This window comes from Hypanus sabinus, chromosome 7 (assembly GCF_030144855.1).
Source record: "Hypanus sabinus isolate sHypSab1 chromosome 7, sHypSab1.hap1, whole genome shotgun sequence".
Taxonomy (NCBI): Eukaryota; Metazoa; Chordata; class Chondrichthyes; order Myliobatiformes; family Dasyatidae; genus Hypanus; species Hypanus sabinus.
Window position 1 is genome coordinate 85,593,094 of NC_082712.1, and position 19,426 is coordinate 85,612,519.

Genomic DNA, 19,426 nt, shown 5'->3' on the forward strand with positions numbered 1-19,426 from the left:
CTGAATGGTAAAACAAAAATTGCTACCGAAACAGCAATGAAGAATCTTTGCACATCTGAGTGCAATGGTATGCCTTAGTCTCTGCCTGGGACTTGCATGACCGACAGTAGCGAAAATTGACAGGAAGCTACTGACGTGATGAAGGAATACTCCCAGAGATGGAGGATCTTCATTGCTGCCCTAAACACCAGCAGATCATCTTAAGAATTATTTCTTCCCTTCAACCTGTCCACCCTCCACATGGATTCCAATAGAACAAAAATCGCTTTATTACGTGGCTGATGAAGCAATGGATATTATTGGGAAGGGAAGGGCCTTGGAGAAAGGCCAGTCTGACAAGGCCAAGTAGCTCAGAGACATGGAACTGCAGATTCTGAAACCTGGTGCAAAAAACGAGGCCCTCAGAGGTTCAGGCAGCGTCTGTCAGATGCAATAATCCTTACAGCAGCCAGTTAACTGAGAGACCCAAGTGCTGGAGAAACTCGGTGTATCAGGTGCTGGGGTTTATTGACTGGCTGTGTCACAACCTGGACCATTGCTCCTCTTCAAAGTAATAAATCCAACTCAACGAATGCAATAACGGCTCTTTTGAAAGACTGAAACAGAGTGAGGATTTGCTTTAACCCCCTTGTGTTTTAATAATATATATTGCAATTGATCAAGAGGACAGCCAGATTTAATCACTAACTTCAAAATGGAGGGAAATTATACTATCTTGACGTAAAAATGCAATACACACGTTTTGGAACACTTCTCATCAGGGAGAGAAAAAAATTCTGCTCAAGGAATCAAATTAGTTGGTAGGGTGATTGGAAAGACGGTGAGAAGCAATAGGCAACCCAGGGACTGGGAATTCCACGTGGGACCACCACCAGCTTCTTTACATGGCCTGCAGAATACTCTTTCAAGGTGGCTAGGGTCCAGTCAGAGTCCGTGATGTAGAGCTGCGCTCCAATTACATTCTTCATGGACTGTGGTCCTCGCTCTTCAGAACTCGCTAAGCAGCCTGTTTTGGGATCTCCAGGAGCAGCTTAGAAGACATATGCCTTCAGCAGACCGGATTCCTTGCTGAAGTTGAAGACTGAAGCATCGCGGGAGATCAAAACATCAAGGCTTCTGCACTCCAAGTGATTGCTCTCTCTCGGGTGAGAGAGGGTAACTGACCGATTCTCGAGTCAGGGGAACTCAAAATAAGTGACAATGCCGACTGTAACTTTGAAACAATGAGCTGTTACCTCCCCTCTCACTGTGACAGGAGCGGTATATCTCTCCCCCTCATTAGTAAGAGAGGGTCTGTTGAGATGTTGAAGTGTTGGGATGGACAGTAGTTTTTAATGGTCTATAGAACATGGTCTCTGGGGGGGGGGGTTTGCTGTTGCTTGGTGGGGGGGCTGATGCTTTTTTGCTGGAACAAGCGGAAGGAACATTGATGCTTTGCTGCTGCTTGTGTGTGGGAGGGAAGGGGGTCCAATGTTTTTGTGTCATTCATTCCTTGTTTTGTTTTCCTCTGTTTCCTGGATGTCTGTGAAGAGTAAGAATTTCAGGTTGTATACTGTATACGTTCTCTGATATTAAACTGAACCACTGAACAGCCAGTGGTTGAGAGAGGGTGGTGAGAAGACTGGTTTCTACTGAGCAGACAGGATTAAGTTTCTGGGGTGGTTTCTATAGAGACAGTGTAAATGTTAGTGCAGGGGTTGGTTTTGTTAACGTCCAGCTATATGTGATTTGCAAACGTCTTCTTCCACTTGATTACCCATTAGGATTCTTGCTCCCTTGCTCCGATGTCTGTCAGTTCTCTTAGCGTCATAGTGCCATGGCTGCCCAGCCCACTATTAGTAAGGTTCCGCCATATGGCGCAGCCTTGGTGAGCAGGGGGTCCCCGGTGATGGCCTGGAAGTAGAGGGAGCCGCAGAACATCACCATTCCGGACGTCAGCAGGGTGCCCGCCTGGAAACAAACAGCAGCAGATTAGGAGAATGGAACAGTACCTCCGACGGTCTCTCAGAACAGCAAGTCTTCGATTAGGCACGTAGCTGCTCCTGAACCTGGTAGTGTGGGTCTTCAGGCTTCTGAACCTCCTGCCTGATGATAGCAGCAAGATAACTACCGAAGTAGTGGACTTAGCCCAACACATCCCTCTCTACCAACTGTCAGTAGTATCCACAGGAGGTGCTCACTCAAGAAGGCAAGATCCAAAGATCCCCACCATCTGGGCCAGGCTATCTTCTCACAGCTACAATTGGGCAGGAGGTAGAGAGCAGCAGGTGCCTGAAACACATTTCCTGGGGTGGTTCAAGAGGCTCTTAGATAGGAAAGTGGATGTGCAGAGAGTGGAGGGATATGGAGGATCTGAAGGCAGAGGGGATTAGTTTAATTAGGCATTTAAATTCTGAATGGTCCATGAACCTACGAACATTACCATTTTTGCACTATTTGTTTTTCATTATTTATAATAATTTTTTAATGTCTGAATTGCACTGCTACCACTCCAAGAGGGCCTCGCTGTATGGTCCGGAGGCTTGCGTGCTTCAATGACCCAGAGAGTTAAGTTGGCTGGAGTCAGAGCTTCATGCGTTGGCTCTTGGTAGGGTCACCCATGCCAAACAGGTCAAAGGGTAGAGGCCAGACTAAGGCTGGTCCACCAGGTTCAGCTCAGGTCTAACAATCTTGACTGGTAAAATAAAATTGTTACGGAAACAGCAACGAAGAATCGTTTTATATCTGAGTGCGACGGTATTCCTGAGTCTCCACCCGGCATGACCGATGGTGGTGAAAACCAAGAGGGATCTACTGAACACTGGACACTGCTGTAGAGACAGACTTCACTGCTGCCCTAAACACCAGCAGTGTAACAGGCAGTAAGTTTACTACAGCTGCAAAACAACACTGGTCAGCGATAATAAATTTGATTCTGAATTTCCAGTTGAATCAGCGTGGAAGAACATTGTGAGCCGAACAGCCTGCTCCTCTGCGATACAGTTCAATGTTCAATACAGTGGAAGCAGTCAGAAACACAAACGGAGAAATTAAAAATATTGAAGGAAGATCGTACCAGCAAAGGTTTTCGGCAATGAGGAACTCCCAGTAGTGCCAAGCTGTGTAAGAAGTGGTACTTGTTTGCAGTCTCAAACAGCTGAAAAACCAGACATGTTAGTGCCACAGGGTTTGGAAACACAGCAATCTGTCACATTATACAACACGTGCTGCTCTTCCCCCACTGCCTGACAACACAGCTCAAAACTTAAACACATTCAATTTTCAGACATGTTGATGCATTGGTCATTAGTGAATTTGATTAAAGAATGTCTGGAACATAATCAGCATATGGGTAGTAGAGAACTTATGTAAATAAGGTTGAAAGAGTATAGATAAACTCACAAGGTTGTTGCCGGGTCTGGAGTGCCTGAGTCATAAGGAAAGATTGAATAAGTTAGGACTTTATTCCTTCAAATATCAAAGACTGAGAGGAGATTAGGTAGAGGTATGCAAAATTATGAGGGATGTAGACAGGGTAAATGCAAGCAGGCTTTTTCCATTGAGCATGGGTGGGACAACCAGAAGTCATGGGGTAAGGGAGAAAGGTGAAAAATTTAAAGGGAACATGAGGGGTAACTTCTTCACTCTGTGCATCATGAGAGTGTGGAACAAGCTGCCAGCGCAAGTGGTGCCTGTGAGCATGATTTCAATATTTAAGAGAATTTTGGATAGGTGCTTGGATGGTAGGAGTATGGTGCAGGTTGATGGGAGAAGGAAGTTTAAATGGTTACACACGGACTAAATGGGCTGAAGGGCCTGTTTCTGTGCCTTGACATCACCGAGTAGCACTCCCCCCCCCTCCCCAATTTTTATATTCTTTTGTTTAGTCACTAAACCCACCAGAGACATTTTCGTAACCCACAGGGCAGGTGTCAAAATGCATTCCCCATTCCCAATTCCTCTGAAAGGCTGAGGTTGAAAAAAATCTAAATAAACTTTATTCTTCATAAAAAGTTACAAAGCCTTGCAAAGCCTTTTCATTCAGTGAATGCTTTCAGTATTACATTTCTACACATCCACAGTACTGCTGCCACTCGAGTGTCCCCACCCCGAGGTGGTACACTACGACAGGAGTTGAGGGGTTTCCTGGCCCCTCCCTCTCCAGTAGGTGAAGTACCCTATTCCATGGTCACTCCCCACAGGAAAAGGCAGAGTTGAATCCCGAGCCCCTACATTGGTGCCAGAGAGGGCGTTTAAGGTGGCTGACCCAGTGTCAGTGAAGGGTCAGGAATACACATCCAAGTCAGGTTGGTGTGTAAATCAGAGATCTCAAGCATGCAGGGGAGACTGAGCTGGAAGGCACAAGGGGCTGCAGATTTCTGGAATCTGGAGCAACACATGAGGTGCTGGGGTAACTGACTGGGGCAGGGGTTCCCAATCTGGGATTCACAACCCCCTCAGTTGATGGTAGGAGGTCCGTGGCATAAAAAAAGTTGGGAACCCCTGGACTAGGGTCAGGTAGCATCTGTGGAAGTAAAGAGACAGTCAGCGTTTTGGGTCGAGACCTTTCTCCTAAATTGGCCAATTTCCCTTCTCACAGTTTTGGAAGATGTTATTGAAGAACACCCTATTGATAAACCTTTCTCTCTGGCTGCTGACTCTGTCATTGAACATTTACCCAAAATCACCCAATAATACGAGTGTCACTAAAGTTCAAAATATTTATCATCCAAAGTACGTACATGTCACCATATACAACCGTTCATTTCCGTGCAGGTATACACAATAAATCCAAGAAACAACAGAATCAATGAAAGACTTCACACAACCAAAGACTGACTGACAACCAATGTGCAAAAAAAAGACAAACTGTGCAAATACAAAAGTGAAGAAAAATAAGCAATAAATATCGAGAACCTGAGCTGAAGAGTCCTTGAAAGTGAGTCCATTGGTAAACAAACCCCTTCCATTCAAGAAATTTATTTATTGACATAATCTTTGGACTATGGGAGGAAACTGGAGCACCAGGTGGAAACCCATTCGGTACAAACTGCTTACAGGCAGAGGCGGGAATTGAACCTGCGTCGCTGGTACTGTAAAGCACTATGCTGCCCCAGGCTGATGATCACTAATGGTGATCAATCAAGTACCTCCTGTATGGTTTGTACCCGCTGTTAATAGTGAATCAGTTATATCAGTGTACCAGCAACACAACAGGGAATGTGAGCATAACGAGGCTCACCAAGCAAAGACCAGCAGCGACCTCTAGTGGTGTACCCTATGTGTACAGGGTCAGATGTTGCTCCTGGGATTTCTAGGTATATAACAGAGAAGCTTCTGGATAATACATAATCAGCTACAATCCAATTACTGAAAATTCTTTGAACAGTATTTATAAGTGATTATATAAAATTAATGTTAAACTACAAGAAAAATAACAATTCTACACCCTAATCTAACAAACACCAGCCTGTTGGTTAGCTTCTCTTCAAAGTAAATTTATTATCCAAGTACATACATGTCGCCATATGCAAGCCTGAAATTTGTTTTCTTGTGGGTATTCATGGTAAAATGATAAAATCAATGAAAAACGCAAGCAGGAGAAAGTCTGCAAGTGCTGGAAATCAGAGCACCACACACAAAAGGCTGCAGGAACAAGTCAGGCAGCATCGATGGAAAGGAGGTACAGGCTCCCCCCGCTATCCGAAGGTAGAGTGTTACTATTAAACTGTTTGTAAGCCGGAATGTCGTAAATTGAAGAAGCAATTATCATTAATTTATATGGGAAAAATTTTTGAGCATTCCCAGACCCAAAAAATAACCTACCAAATAGCACACAAAACCTAAAATAACACGAACATATAGTAAAGGCAGGAATGATATGATAAATACACAGCCTATATAAAGTAGAAATGTAGTATTACGGTGTAGTTTCACTTATCAAAATCGGGAAGCCAGCAAGCCAAAATCGATTTTGAGAAAAAAAATCAGCATGTACACACATACGTATGCACATGCGCACACAACTCCCCGCACAAGGCACCACGGTCATGGTAGTCTTTCCCGGGGTAAACACATGTATAAAGCGGACGTCTTTTTTTCATAAAAGTGAAAATCCTCTTTGGTTAGCGAAAACAGGTACTAATGTAGGTCCTTCGTAACAGCGAGCTGTCGTAAAGTGAACGTTCGAAAAATGGGGGCCACCTGTAACAGTCAATGGTTCGGGCCAAGACCCTTCATTAGGACTGGAAAGGAAGGGCCAAGGGGTCAGAGTAAGGTGGGAGGAGGGGAGGAAGTACAAGGGGGCAGGTGATAGGTGAAACTGCGAGAGTGGGAGGGGTGAAGTAAAGAGCTGGGAAGTCGATTGGTGAAAGAGATAAAGGGCTGGAGAAGGGGGAACCTGATAGGAGAGGACAGAAGCCCATGGGAGAAAGGTAAGGAGGAGGGAGCTAAGGAGATAAAGTGAGGGGAAAGAGGAGCGGGGAATGGTGAAAGGGTGTGGTGGTGGGAATTACTGGAAGTTTGAGAAATTAATGTTTGTGCCATCAGGTTGGAGGCTATCCAGATGGAATAATGTGCTGCTCCTCCACCAAATGCGGCAGTGGATCAATGAAAGACTGCACCCAACAGGACAACAAACAGTGCAAATACAATAATACATAAATAAACATCAAGAACACGAATCCTAGAAAGCAAGTCCAAAGTTTGTGGTAACAGTTCAGTGATTGAGGCAGTGAAGTTATCCCTCTGGTTCAAGAGCCTGATGGTCACTTGTTGGTTTAGTTCCATGGTGACTACATCTGAGGGAGCAGTAGGAAACGTTTCCTATAGTGGGGGGTGTCCAGAACCAGAGGGCAGAGCCTCCAAAATGAAGGACGACCCTTTAGAATAGAGGAACTTTTTTTAGCCAGACTGCTGAATCTGTGGAATGCTCTGCCACAGACACCTGCGGAGGCCAAGACCGTGGGTATACTTAAAGCGAAAATTGACAGTTTCTTGATTGGTCAGGGCGTCAAAGGTTATGGTGAGAAGGTGTATGGGGTTGAGTGGGATCCAGGATCAGACAAGATGGATCGGCAGAGCAGACTTGATGGACTGAATGGCGTAATTCTGCTCCCATGTCTTATAATCTAACTTACCCCTGTATTTACTGTGGGTTTTTCCTACCACTGCTTGTAAGGAGTTTGTACATTCTCCCCTTGACTGTGTGGGTTTCCTCCGTTTGCTCTGGTTATCCTCCACGCTGTGACCATGTAGCTTCCTCCAAAAGACCTATCAGTTGGTGGGTGAATTGATCATTGTAAGCTGGCCCACGATTAGGCTACAATTAAATTGAGGGATTGCTGGGCAGCACAAAGGCCCTGCTCTGCATGGCGATAAATAAATATTTAGAAATGACATTTGTGCCATCAGGTGGAATTTGAAGTGTTGTCCTCCAACCCGAGTGTGGCCTCATGGTGGCAGCGCAGGCAGCCATGGGCTGACATGTCGGTACAGGAATTGGAAGTCAAACGCCAGATTTCCAGCATCTGCAGATCTGTTAGCTCAACAAGGCAATAAACTATTGATTATGTGCTGGTAAATAGATCAGTCTAGATAGATAATTGATACTTCCGTACTGTCACACTATAACTACCCAAAGAACAAGGGCAGCGCACTGACACAGCTCACGGAGTCCCTACGTCAGAGCCAAAGACTGGGCTCAACCCTGACCTCACATGCTTTCAGTCAACCACACGTTCTGGCAAACAATCATCGCGTGCTGCAGTCTGGAACTTCCCGTTGGACTTGGAGGCAATTCGACGTGGCAGAACTGAGGCAAGGAGAGGAGGCGAGACTGTCACCGTGAGCTAGGAAGAGACTGTAAGGTTGAACAGAGTCCAAATCGAAGCTGCAGGGTCCAGGCTCAAGAGCGTATCAACACAACTGAATACAACGCTCGGACAGAGACTTAAGCGCCAGGTCAGATTGAAAAGGTCAGGGTAGTGAGCAGCAAGCCTGTTCAGATCGCTGCTCGAAGCAGTAGAACCTGTTGTTTGGACTGAGAACTAAGCATTGGGCCAGATTGAAAAGGTCAGGGTGTAGGGACCCTGAGACGAGGTACAGGTCAATTAAGATCAGGCTCCATGTTTACTCAGATCCGCACTGAACTATGGGTCTCAGACTTGGCGGACTTCCGTTCAGGAACGTTATTTGCTTGCAGTTACTGATGGCATGACGTAATTTTTATTGCACATTGGGTATCCAACAGTCTTCTTTATGGGTAATTTCATTATTTTATGGGCATGATGTGTTTTTTATTGTCTGTACATTGGGCGCTAAACAGTCTCCCCCCCCCCCCCCCATATATATGGGGTTTGTTCTTTGCTTTGTGGCTGCCTGGTAGGAGACAGATCTCGGGGTTGTATACGTACTTTGATAAGAAATGTACTTTGAACCTCCAGTGTGGAGTTGGGTTGCGTTGTTCTCCAATCTTGTCAATTCATTTGCAAACGTTTCATCACCGTACGAAGTGACATCATCAGTGTGCTGCTGATTGTGGTGTGTTCTCTGAATGCTTGGCCTTGATATGCTTATCAACCAGCTAGTTGATAGCAAGGGGGCCTCGCTAAGCTATTACAAGTATATAAAGGCCAAGCATTCAGAGGACACAGTACACTGATGATGTCTCCTCATGCTGTGATGAAATGTTTCAAGTTCCCAAGATTGAAGAACAACTCAACCCAATCATCAAATACTTGAGCTACCCATTTTCCGAGTTATTTCACAGTTTCACCACACAAGTTTCCCTCGGTCCCAATGATGTACCAGTTGGAGGGTTAATTATCAAAAGCAAATTGCCTTTCTCAATGGGGGTGGGGTTTAGAGCTGTGCAATAAATAGCAGTTGTGCCAAAGATATCCATTGTGAATGTACGTCACAACAAAAGGAAAAGGTGCCTTTGAAAAGGAGCTGGGAGGACACACTCAGCCCTTGTGCCTTACCTCTTTCAAGTAATCATCCCGATCGCTGCGTCGGAATCCTGCGCAAAAGAAAACAAAGCGTGTTAAGGCCCTTTGACCAAAAGCATTCAACAGGGGCAGGAGTTGATGAGGTTATGTAAGCTTGAATGGACTCTGCTGTAGAGTTTATCCAATGGGATTAGAGGATGGGACCAGCCTTCACCATGGATCCAAGAAACAACATTCTGGACAAGAGCACAACTAGGTTTCATGAAGGGGGTCATAAAAAGCAAGTATGTAAGTGTTTAAGAAATGCACACAAAATGCACAAAAAACTGGAGGAAATCAGCAGGATCTCTGGAGCAAAACAGGTGGTTGATGTTTTGAGTTGAGACCTTTCTTCAGGATTGAGAAGGGGGGAAGAACTCTCTATAGATGTTGCCTGATCTGCTGAGTTCCATCATCTGGACTGGAAAGGAGGGGGCAGAAGCCAGAATAAGGTAGGGGGGGGGAAAAGAGTAAAAGGAGTTCAAGTTGGCAGGTGATAGGCAAGAACAGGTGTGATGTTGTGAGAATCTGGGAGGTGATGGGTGGTCACAGTACCCCCATCTTGCAGTACACCCTCCCTCCCACCACCTTATTCTGGTTTCTGCCCCCTTCCTTTCCTGTACTGATGAAGGGTCTTGGTCCAAAACAGAGTGCCAGCAACTCAATGCAGACATGGTCAAGAGGTTCAGTTGTTCAGACCAAACATCAGAACAGGGAAGAAATGTGATTGAAGTAAGTTTGACCATGGAATGATTGCTGATGCCAGATGGGGTGGTTTGAGTATCTCAGAAACTGCTGATCTCCTGGGATTTTTACATACAACAGTCTCTAGAGTTTACAGAATATGGTGTAATAAACAACATCCAGTGAGTGGCAGTTCCGTGGGCAAAATCTCCTTGTTAATGACAGAGATCAGACTGGTTAAAGATGACAGGAACACTAATAACCACACGTTACAACAGTGGTGTGCAGAAAAGCATCTCTGAATGCACATGTAGAACCTTGCAGTGGATGAGCTACAGTAGCAGAAGACCATGAACATGCACTCAGTGGCCACGTTATTAGGTACAGGAAGCATCTAATAAAATGGCCACTGAGTGTGTACGTAGACAGTAAATTTTACTTTGCCAAGTGCTTGAGAGGCTAAACAACCTCCATCTACTTTTAATTCGGTGAAGGATTAGTGTTCATGCATGAAGACGTGGCCAGGGGGTGTTTCAACTCCCTTCCTTTTGAAAGAGATGATAAATACCGACAGTCTAAAATTCTCACCAAGAAGATATTTTGATCTGAAAAGCACTGACTTCAAAGTTCAAACTAACTTTATTATCAAAGTATGTATACTTTATATAACCTTGAGATTCGTCTCCTTACACCTAGTCATAAAACAAAAAAAACCCACCAGAATCCATTAAGAACAAAAGACCTTCAACACCCAGTGTGCCAAGAGAGAAAAAAATGGGTAAACAATAAAAGCAAGCTAACAGCATTCAGAACTGAAGTTTATAAAAAGCCAGGCATCACTACAGCCAGCTTAGATGTCCAGTGGTTGCAGGCCACAGTCTCAGTACAGCACAGAGGCTAGCCGAATTGGACTGTCCCTCGACTCTGATCCCAGCACCCTGACCATTTCACCTGGCTCGATGGCTAAATTGTCCAAACCTTAGGTTGCCACTCACTCTCTGCTGCTCTGAAATGCCCTCAGGCTTGGTTGCTTTGATTTTGCCAGCACCCAACTTTTCCAATTCAGCTAGGCTCTTAAATCGATCAAACCTCGGATCTTCCCTAGACTTTGCCACGTCTCTGACGCAGAGTATTGCCTGCAAGTACACTCCAGCCCACTCGTACTGCAGCTGACCTGCCTCTCCGTGACCCCAGACCACACCGTAAAACTGCCAGGAATACAGCACAGGTGATTCAGCTCAACTCCGACAGTGAAGCCACAGTCTACTGGCTGCAGTGCTCACCTACCAGAAAACAACAAGGTACTTAGTTGCTTTGTTTCGCTGGCCACCAGCAAGTAGTCGCTGAGCATCAGCGGCGCCATCGTTAAAGGCAGTTGAGTAATTTGGATAATTGGTTTATCATCGTCAAATGGTCTGGGGCTCAGTGACAAAACTTTGCTTTGCCTGTCATCCAAACAGATCACTACACTGAGGTAGTACAATACAGGGGGCCCAACTGTTTTTATGATACCATTGAGCAAGGGTCTGTGGACCCCAGGCTGTGAGCCCTTGGTATAAGGGAAAAGCAAGGACAAGGCAGAATGCAGTAACGGGATTAGCAGAGTAGTGGCTTTCAAAAGGAAACAAAGTATGTTCTTGAAGGGGCATCAATTGAGGTGTGGAGAACAGTATGGGAGCCACATCACCACCTTCTCAAGGGCAAAGATAGGTGTTAAGCACCAGTCTTGCCAGGAACTTACACTCAGCAAGACCGAAGAAATGATTGTGGGCTTCAGGGAGGGCAAGACGAGGGAACACGCACCAGTCCTCATAGAGGGATCAGAAGTGGGAAGAGTGAGCAATTTCAGATTCCTAGGTGTCAATATCTCTGAGGATCTATACCAGGCCCAACATATCGATGCAGCTGCAAAGAAGCACGACAGCAGCTGTATTTCATTAGGAGTTTGAGAATGTTAGGTACGTCACCACAGACGCTTGCAAATTTCTATTGATGTACCGTGGAGTGCGTTCCAACTTGCTGCATCATCAGCTGGTATGGGGGGGGGGTTTGCTCCATCATGGTCAATGGCCTTCATAGTATCCAGCACATCTTCAAGCACCAATACCTCAAAGGTGCCACCCATCATTAAAGACCCCCACTACCCAGGTCATGACTTGTTCTCATTGCTACCATCAGGAAGGAGGTTCAGGAGCCTGAAGACACACACTCAGTGATTCAGGAACAGCTCTTCCCCTCTGCCATCCGATTTCTGAATGGACATTGAACCCATGAAAACTACCTCACTACTTTTTAAAAAAAATTCCTTTTTCTTTGCACTACCTATTCAAGTGTGTGTGCACACACGCACACTGCAATTCAGTTTTGTTTTCCTCCCTATTATCATCTATTGCTTTGTTCTCGGCTGCAAAGTGAACAAATTTCATGCCATATGCTGGTGATATTAAACCTGATTCAAGATGGAAATGGTCAGAGTTCTGTCAAAGAACTAGCACAACACCTGTGCCAGGTCATTCTGATTTCTAATACAAGGTTCTTGACTCATTAGAACCAAGGAAGGCAAATGCAATTTTAAGAGCTAATTTTGGGCCCTGTATCTAATGGGTGGTAGGGTGGAGATACGTCTCTATCAAAGGAGGTGTAAGGTGCTCCTTCCCTTCACCTACCTGCAGGTCACCCTTGGACAAGGTGTAGCACCTGCTTAGCACCTCCCCCCACCCCTGGATCAGGGTGACGTAAAGCCATGTGAGCAGGTGGTGGATGGTCATATGAGCAGCCGGTGTATATCACAAGTCCTGGTTATGTGATGACTGATGCCAGGCAGACAATCTCTGAAGAGTATTGGTAATGACTGGGGTCACCCGTCTTGTAAAGACTCTGCCCAGAAGGCAATGACAAACCACTTCTGTAGAAACATTTGCCAAGAACAAAAATGGTCATAGAAAGACACATGATCGCCCACATCGTACAACACGGGCTTTAACAAACGAACAATCTGAGGAAGGATTTGCTGGCATTAAAGAGTCTGGAGAAGGTTCACTAGAACAATCCTGGAAATGAAAGGGCTAATGCATGCGGAGCCATTTGCTGGCTCTGGGCCTGTGCTTGGAGTTTAGACATTGGGGAGGGTAATCTCTTTGAAACCTATCAAGTATCGAAAAGCATAGATAGAGTGGACTTGAAGAGAATGTTACCTATATTGGGGAAATCTCGGACCAGAGGGCACAGCCTCCAAATAGGACGTCCCTTTAGAACAGAGGTGAGGAAGAATTTCTTTAGCAATAGGGTGGTGAATATGTGGAATTTATTGCCATAGACAGCCGTGCAGGACAAGTTATTGTCTATATTTAAAGTAGATGTTGATAAGTAAGGGCCTTGAAGGTTATAGGGAAAAGGAAGAATGGGTCAGCCATGATAGAATGGCAGAGAAGACTCAATGGGCTGAATGGCTTAATTCAAACACCTATGTCTTATGACCACTGCATGCAGTTCTTCACTGCTTAATCCAAGACACTCCATGACAGACAGCTGAAATATCAGGTTGCATGGATATTTGGGCAGGACACCAACATACTGCTGAAAACATTGACAAAGTAGAACGTTTTTAATCAAGCCACTCATTTTAAATGTGTTCTTTAAAATGGTGCGAAATAGATCACAGGGTAACTTCGAAATATAAGCACTTGCTCAGAATTGATTTGGCAGGAACGCGTTCTTAAAAGCCTTTGCAGAACCACTGCCAAGTTGAGCATCACTTTAATTGGGGGGGGGGGGGGAAGGGAAGGGAAAATATATTTAATCTATTGTCGCAAGCCAAGTAAAACAGAAACAGTGATGACCTTGTGGGACTATCGCACGTCACTCACTTGTGCATCGCCCTGTCTCCCTCAATTATCTTTCAAATTCAATTTTGATAAGGGAATTCATTTCAGGCACACTGGACCACAGCCTTATAATCTATAAATAATGGCAGCAGATTCTGATGTCTGTGTGACCTTGCAATAGCAACACAGAACAGTACAGCACACAATGTTGTGCCAATGAGTATAGACAAGACGAAGCAGCAGAATGAGTCCATTCAGCCCATCAACTCTTTTCCACCATTCCATCACAGCTGATTTACTTTCCCTCTCAACCCCATTCATCTGCCTTCTCCCCATAACCTTTGATGCCCTTACTAAGAACACATCAATCTTGGCTTTAAATATACCCAGTGACTTGGCCTTCACATAGCTGTCTGCAGCAATGTATTTGCACAGATTCAAAGTAAATTTTATTATCAAATCACATATATGTCACCACATACGACCCTGAGGTTCATTTTCCTGCGGGCATACTCAGCAAATCGATAGAATAGTAACCATAACAGGATCGATAAAAGATCAAGCAGCGTGCAAAGGCATCAAACTACGCAAATGATAATTTAGATAAACACAATAAATAATGAGAACATGAGATAATGAGATAAAGAGGCCTTAAAGTGAGATCATTGGTTGTGGGAACACTTCAATGACGGGCCAGCGAAGTTGACTGTAGTTAGCTCCTTTGGTTCAAGAGCCTGATGGTTGAGGGGTAGTAACTGTTCCTGAATCAGGTGGAGTGAGTCCTGAGGCTCTAGTAACTTCTACCTGACGATGGATGCTTCTTTCCTATGACAGTGTTTATGTAGATGTGCCCACTGGTTGGGAGGGCTTTACCCATGATGTACTGGGCCAAATCCACTACTCTTTGTAGAATTTTATGTTCAAAGGTATGGTGGTGGCTGTGATGCAGCCAGTCAATATACTCTCCAGTAGACACCTGTAGAAGTTGTTCACCACCGACTGGGTGAAGAAATTCCTCCTCATCACGGTTCTAAAGGGATTTCTCTGTATTCTGAGGCTGTGCCTGCCAATCCTAGAATCCCCCACTATGGGAAACATCTGCGCATCTACTCCATCTCGGCTCCTCACCCAAATAAGACACTCTGAAGTCAAGGCACAAAGACTGCAGTGTCTGCGTGTACATGTGCATGGACGTGTAGGAAAGGTGCGTTTTTTGGTGTATGTTGGCCTCGTATTGTTCTGAACATGATGGGCTCGCTAAGTCAGTGCTGGAGAGTGCGGCAACACTTCTGGGCTGCCTCCAGCTCATCGTCAGACTGCGTTGGTTGTTAACACAAACAACACATTTTTCACCGTATGCTTCCATAAGGCAGACATAGGAGCAGAATTTGGCCATTCAGCCCATCGAGTCTGCTCCGCCATTCCATCATGGCTGATCCTGGATCCCACCAAATGCTATAAACCTGCCTTCTTGCCATATCCTTTGATGCCCTGGCCAATCAGGAAATAATCAACTTCCGTCTTAAATATACCCAAAGACTTGGCCTTTACCACAGTCTGTGGCAGAGCATTCCCCAGATTCACTATTCTCTGACTAAAAAATCCTCAACTCTGTTCTAAAAGGTCACCCCTCAATTTAGAGGCTGTGCCCTCTAGTTCTGGATATCCCCACCATAGCAAACATCCTCCCCACATCCACCCTATCTAGTCCTTTCAACATTCGGTAGATTTCAATGAGATCCCTCCCTGCATTCTTCTAAATTCCAGTGAGTACAGGCCCAAAGCTGCCAAATGCCCCTCATACTTTAACCACTTCATTCCCAGAATCATCTTCATGAACATTCTCTCTGCAAAGACAACACATCCTTTTCTAAGATATGGGCCCAAAACTGCTGACAATACTCCAAGTGTGGCCTGACTAGTGTCTTATAAAGCCACAGCATTATCTCCTTGCATTTTCCCCTTGAAATAAATGCCAATATTGCATTTGCCTTCTTTGCCACAGACTCAACCTATAAATTAACCTCCTGGGAGTCTTGAACAGAGATTCGCAAGTCCCTCTGTACCTCTGATGTTTGAACCTTCTCCCCATTTAAATACTCTGCACAATTGTTACTTTTACCAAAATGCATTACTGTACATTTCCCAACACCGTATCAATCTGCCACTTTTTTTTGCCCATTCTTCCAAGTTGTCTAAGTCCTGCTGCACTACCCATCCCTCCACCTATCTTCATCAGCACTACCCATCCCTCCACCTATCTTCATATCCTCCACAAACTTTGCCACAAAGCCATCACCTCCATTATCTAAATCACTGACAAACAACATGAAAATTAGCGCTCCCAATGCTGACTGACCCCTGAGGAACATCACTAGTCACTGACAGCCAACCAGGAAAGTCCCCCTTTATTCCACACGCTGACTCCTGGCTATCAGCCATTCCTCTCTCCATGCCAGTATCCTTCCTGTAATGCCATAGGATTTTATCTTGGAGCAGCCTCGTGTGTGGAGCAATAAATAACCTGCTGGAGGAACTCTGTGGTCGAGCAGCATCTGTGGGAAGGGGAGAAGGGATTCTTGCATCAGGATTGAGGGTGAAGTGGAAAGATAGACAATATGACATATTTTGAGGTGTGAGCCTGTAAATTTGTTCTTCCAGACTTAGACTCACATCAAACAAGAGATTCTGCAGATGCTGGAAATCTTGAGCAGTGCACAAAATGCTGGAAGAGCTCAGCAGGTTCGATGCTCCCACCAATGCCTCTCTTGCACACGCCAGACCTCTAAGAGTTGCCAAAGGGTTTGCCCTTACCTACTTGTCCTCCAATGAAACTTTCACCCACATTTGGAGTGTTGAGGTCCTGGTTGTCCCATTAAGGGAACGATGTGGAAGCTTTGAGACGGTGCAGAAGATTAAAGAGTATGAGCTATGACAGTCATAGAACACCACAGGATAGCCTCAGGACCTATATGGCCTGTATAGTCCAACAGGCCCTATAGATCACTACAGCACAGTCCCAGGCCATATATGGCCTGTGTAGTCCAACAGGCCCTATAGATCACTACAGCACAGCACCAGGCCCTATATGGCCTGTATAGTCCAACAGGCCCTATAGATCACTACAGCACAGTCCCAGGCCCTATATGGCCTGTATTGTCCAAACCAAACTGTCCCACCTGGAGAAACTTGGAAAATTTGGACAAACTTTGTGTGCTTTTTCTGGAATGTCAGAAGCTGAGGAGAGACCTGATGAAAATTATGAGAGACTGACAGGGGAAATGGCCTTTTTTCATGGTCATTCATTATGTGTCGTGTCATATGATTGTTCTTGGCAATTTTTTCTGCAAGAAGCGTTTGCCATTGCCTTCTCCTGGACAGTGTCTTTACAAGACGGGTGACCTCAGCCATGATCAATACCCTTCAGAGATTGTCTGCCTGGCATCAGTGGTCGTATAAATACTACCAATAGCAGTAAAATTACCTTAAATCCTATAATCTTTAATTTTTTTTGTCCTAGTCCCAACTCAACCCCTCAGCAACCTACATTCAGAGGAGGTACCACACAACTAGTTGAGTTGCTACCTCAGGCAACACCATTGCAGCCTGCATATTCTCCCTATGAACACAACAGCTCTCTCCCACATCTGGGATCCCTTAGATTCAGACCAGCACATCACGGGTAAAGCTCTCACAACAACTGAGCACATCTACACGAAACGCTGTCGTAGGAAAGCAGCATCCATCATCAGAGATCCTCACCACGCAGGCCATGCTCTTTTCTCGCTACTGCAATCAGGTAGAAGATACAAGAGCCTCAGGATCTGTGCCACCAGGTAGTGTTCTCCTCAAAGGGTGGCAGGGTGTAGATATGTCTCTACTGAAGAGTGGAGTAAGGCACTCCTTTGCTCCTCTAGCCTGCATGTCACCCATTGGCAAGGTGCAACGCACCTGCTTAGCCTCCCCATCCGATCAGGGTCACATGAAGCCATGGGGGCAGGTGGTGGATGGCTGAATGAGCAGCTGGTGCATATCACAAGACCTGGTTATGTGACCACTGACGCCAGGCAGATAATTTCTGGAGTATTGATAATAACCTGTCTTATGAAGACACTGCCCAATGGCAAACCACTTCCATAGAAGAATTTGCCAAGAGCAATCATGGTCAAGGAAGGCAAACACGAGGAAATCTGCAGATGCTGGAAACTCAAGCAACACACACAAAGTGTTGGTGGAACACAGCAGGCCAGGCAGCATCTGTAAGGAGAAGCACTGTCGACGTTACGGGCAGAGACCCTTCGTCAGGTTTGTCATGGAAGGACCATGATTAACCACGTCATACCCACAACACAAAATGAATGACCCTGGAAAGAAGGTCATTCACCCTCTCCTAATCTCTCAATTTTATAAACTTCCTCGCTTCTCCAATGTTCCAGAGAAAACATGCAAAGCTTGTCCAAATCTTCCACGTTTCTCCAGCTGCAGGTCAATGTGAGAGGCACAACAGTTTGGTATGGATTAGGTGGGCCAAGGGCAAGCTGCTGTGCTGTAGTGTTCTATGATTCTCCTTATAGCTCATACTCTCTAATCCGGGTAGCACCATGGTGTACCCCTTCTGCAAAGCTTCCACATCCTTCCCACGACAGGCGGTCAGAACCTCAACACTTCCAACGTGGGCCAAACTTTGTTTGGAGGATGAATGTAAGGACACGCCTGTGGCCAAAGCACATATCCCTTTAGAGGTCAGACAGGTGTGGGAAACATTGGTGGGAAGAGGGGGAAATCAATTCACTATGCTACACCACAAACCTAGTGAGGACCCCCCCCCCCTCCCCAACTTGCTGATCTCTCTCGCACAACCCCACCCCATACAAACCGGTAAAGCTATGAGAACACCCCAACCTTTCCCACTGAAAAACCATGAGAAACTCCACCTCTTCTCCCAAGTACCAGTGGGAATCCCTAAACACCACCCCTGAAAAGCCAAAGGGGAGGGGACTCTTCCCTTGGAAAGCCACGGGGGGAGGGGACTCTTCCCTTGGAAAGCCACGGGGGGAGGGGACTCTTCCCTTGGAAAGCCACGGGGTTTAGGAGACCCTTCCCTTGGAAAGCCACGGGGGGAGGGGACTCTTCCCTTGAAAAGCCATTGAGGGAGGGAACCCTGCCCTTGAAAAGCCATTGAGGGAGGGAACCCTGCCCTTGAAAAGCCATTGAGGGAGGGAACCCTGCCCTTGAAAAGCCATTGAGGGAGGGAACCCTGCCCTTGAAAAGCCATTGAGGGAGGGAACCCTGCCCTTGAAAAGCCATTGAGGGAGGGAACCCTGCCCTTGAAAAACCATTGAGGGAGGGAACCCTGCCCTTGAAAAACCATTGAGGGAGGGAACCCTGCCCTTGAAAAGCTATGTGTCCCCTACCCACCCCGTCCCTAGTACTCATCAAGACATCTTTCCTACCGCCCCAAAACCCCTCGCTTCCCCTGGAGCCATTGAAGAAGCAACTGGGCCCGGGTACACAAGCAGCAGCCAGTGGGCGATGAGGAGGTGAAGGCAGACTCACCGTGCGCACCGTAAGCGCCGAGCCCCACGGCCAAAGAGCCAGAGAGCCCCGCCAGCCTCCCGAAAGCTCTGGCCGCCATGGTCCCGTCGGCCTAAGGTCAACGGCCACGGCACCACTAGGTTAGTTGAATGGCAGGTGTGCAACCAATCATCACGGCGATTTGCTGGCGTATGTAAATTATTGACGTACTGACGATCCAATCCAGACTGCATAGTCCGACCTACTTTATATGATTGGCACGTATTCAAACCAATGAGCGACATCGGTGGGTCTCGCCGGGAGACGATGAAAGGTAAAACTATTTCGCAAACGCCAAATACATGTAAGGTAATGAAATGGATGGTTACAACAAGGCTATCTTTTATGTTGTGGAAAGTAGTGACAAATTAGCCA

General features: G+C 45.9%; 1 protein-coding gene across 1 annotated transcript; it reads right to left on the minus strand.

The window, feature by feature from the left end:
- Positions 1–602: 602 nt before the first annotated feature.
- On the minus strand, positions 603–19,180 carry tmem256 (transmembrane protein 256). The gene is made up of 4 exons (XM_059975044.1): positions 19,034–19,180; positions 8,964–9,001; positions 3,056–3,136; positions 603–1,950 (listed from the first exon to the last, which is right to left on the minus strand). Exons 1-4 carry the CDS (start codon positions 19,110–19,112, stop codon positions 1,807–1,809), a joined length of 342 nt encoding a protein of 113 aa, XP_059831027.1. The 5' UTR covers positions 19,113–19,180; the 3' UTR covers positions 603–1,806.
- Positions 19,181–19,426: the final 246 nt, after the last annotated feature.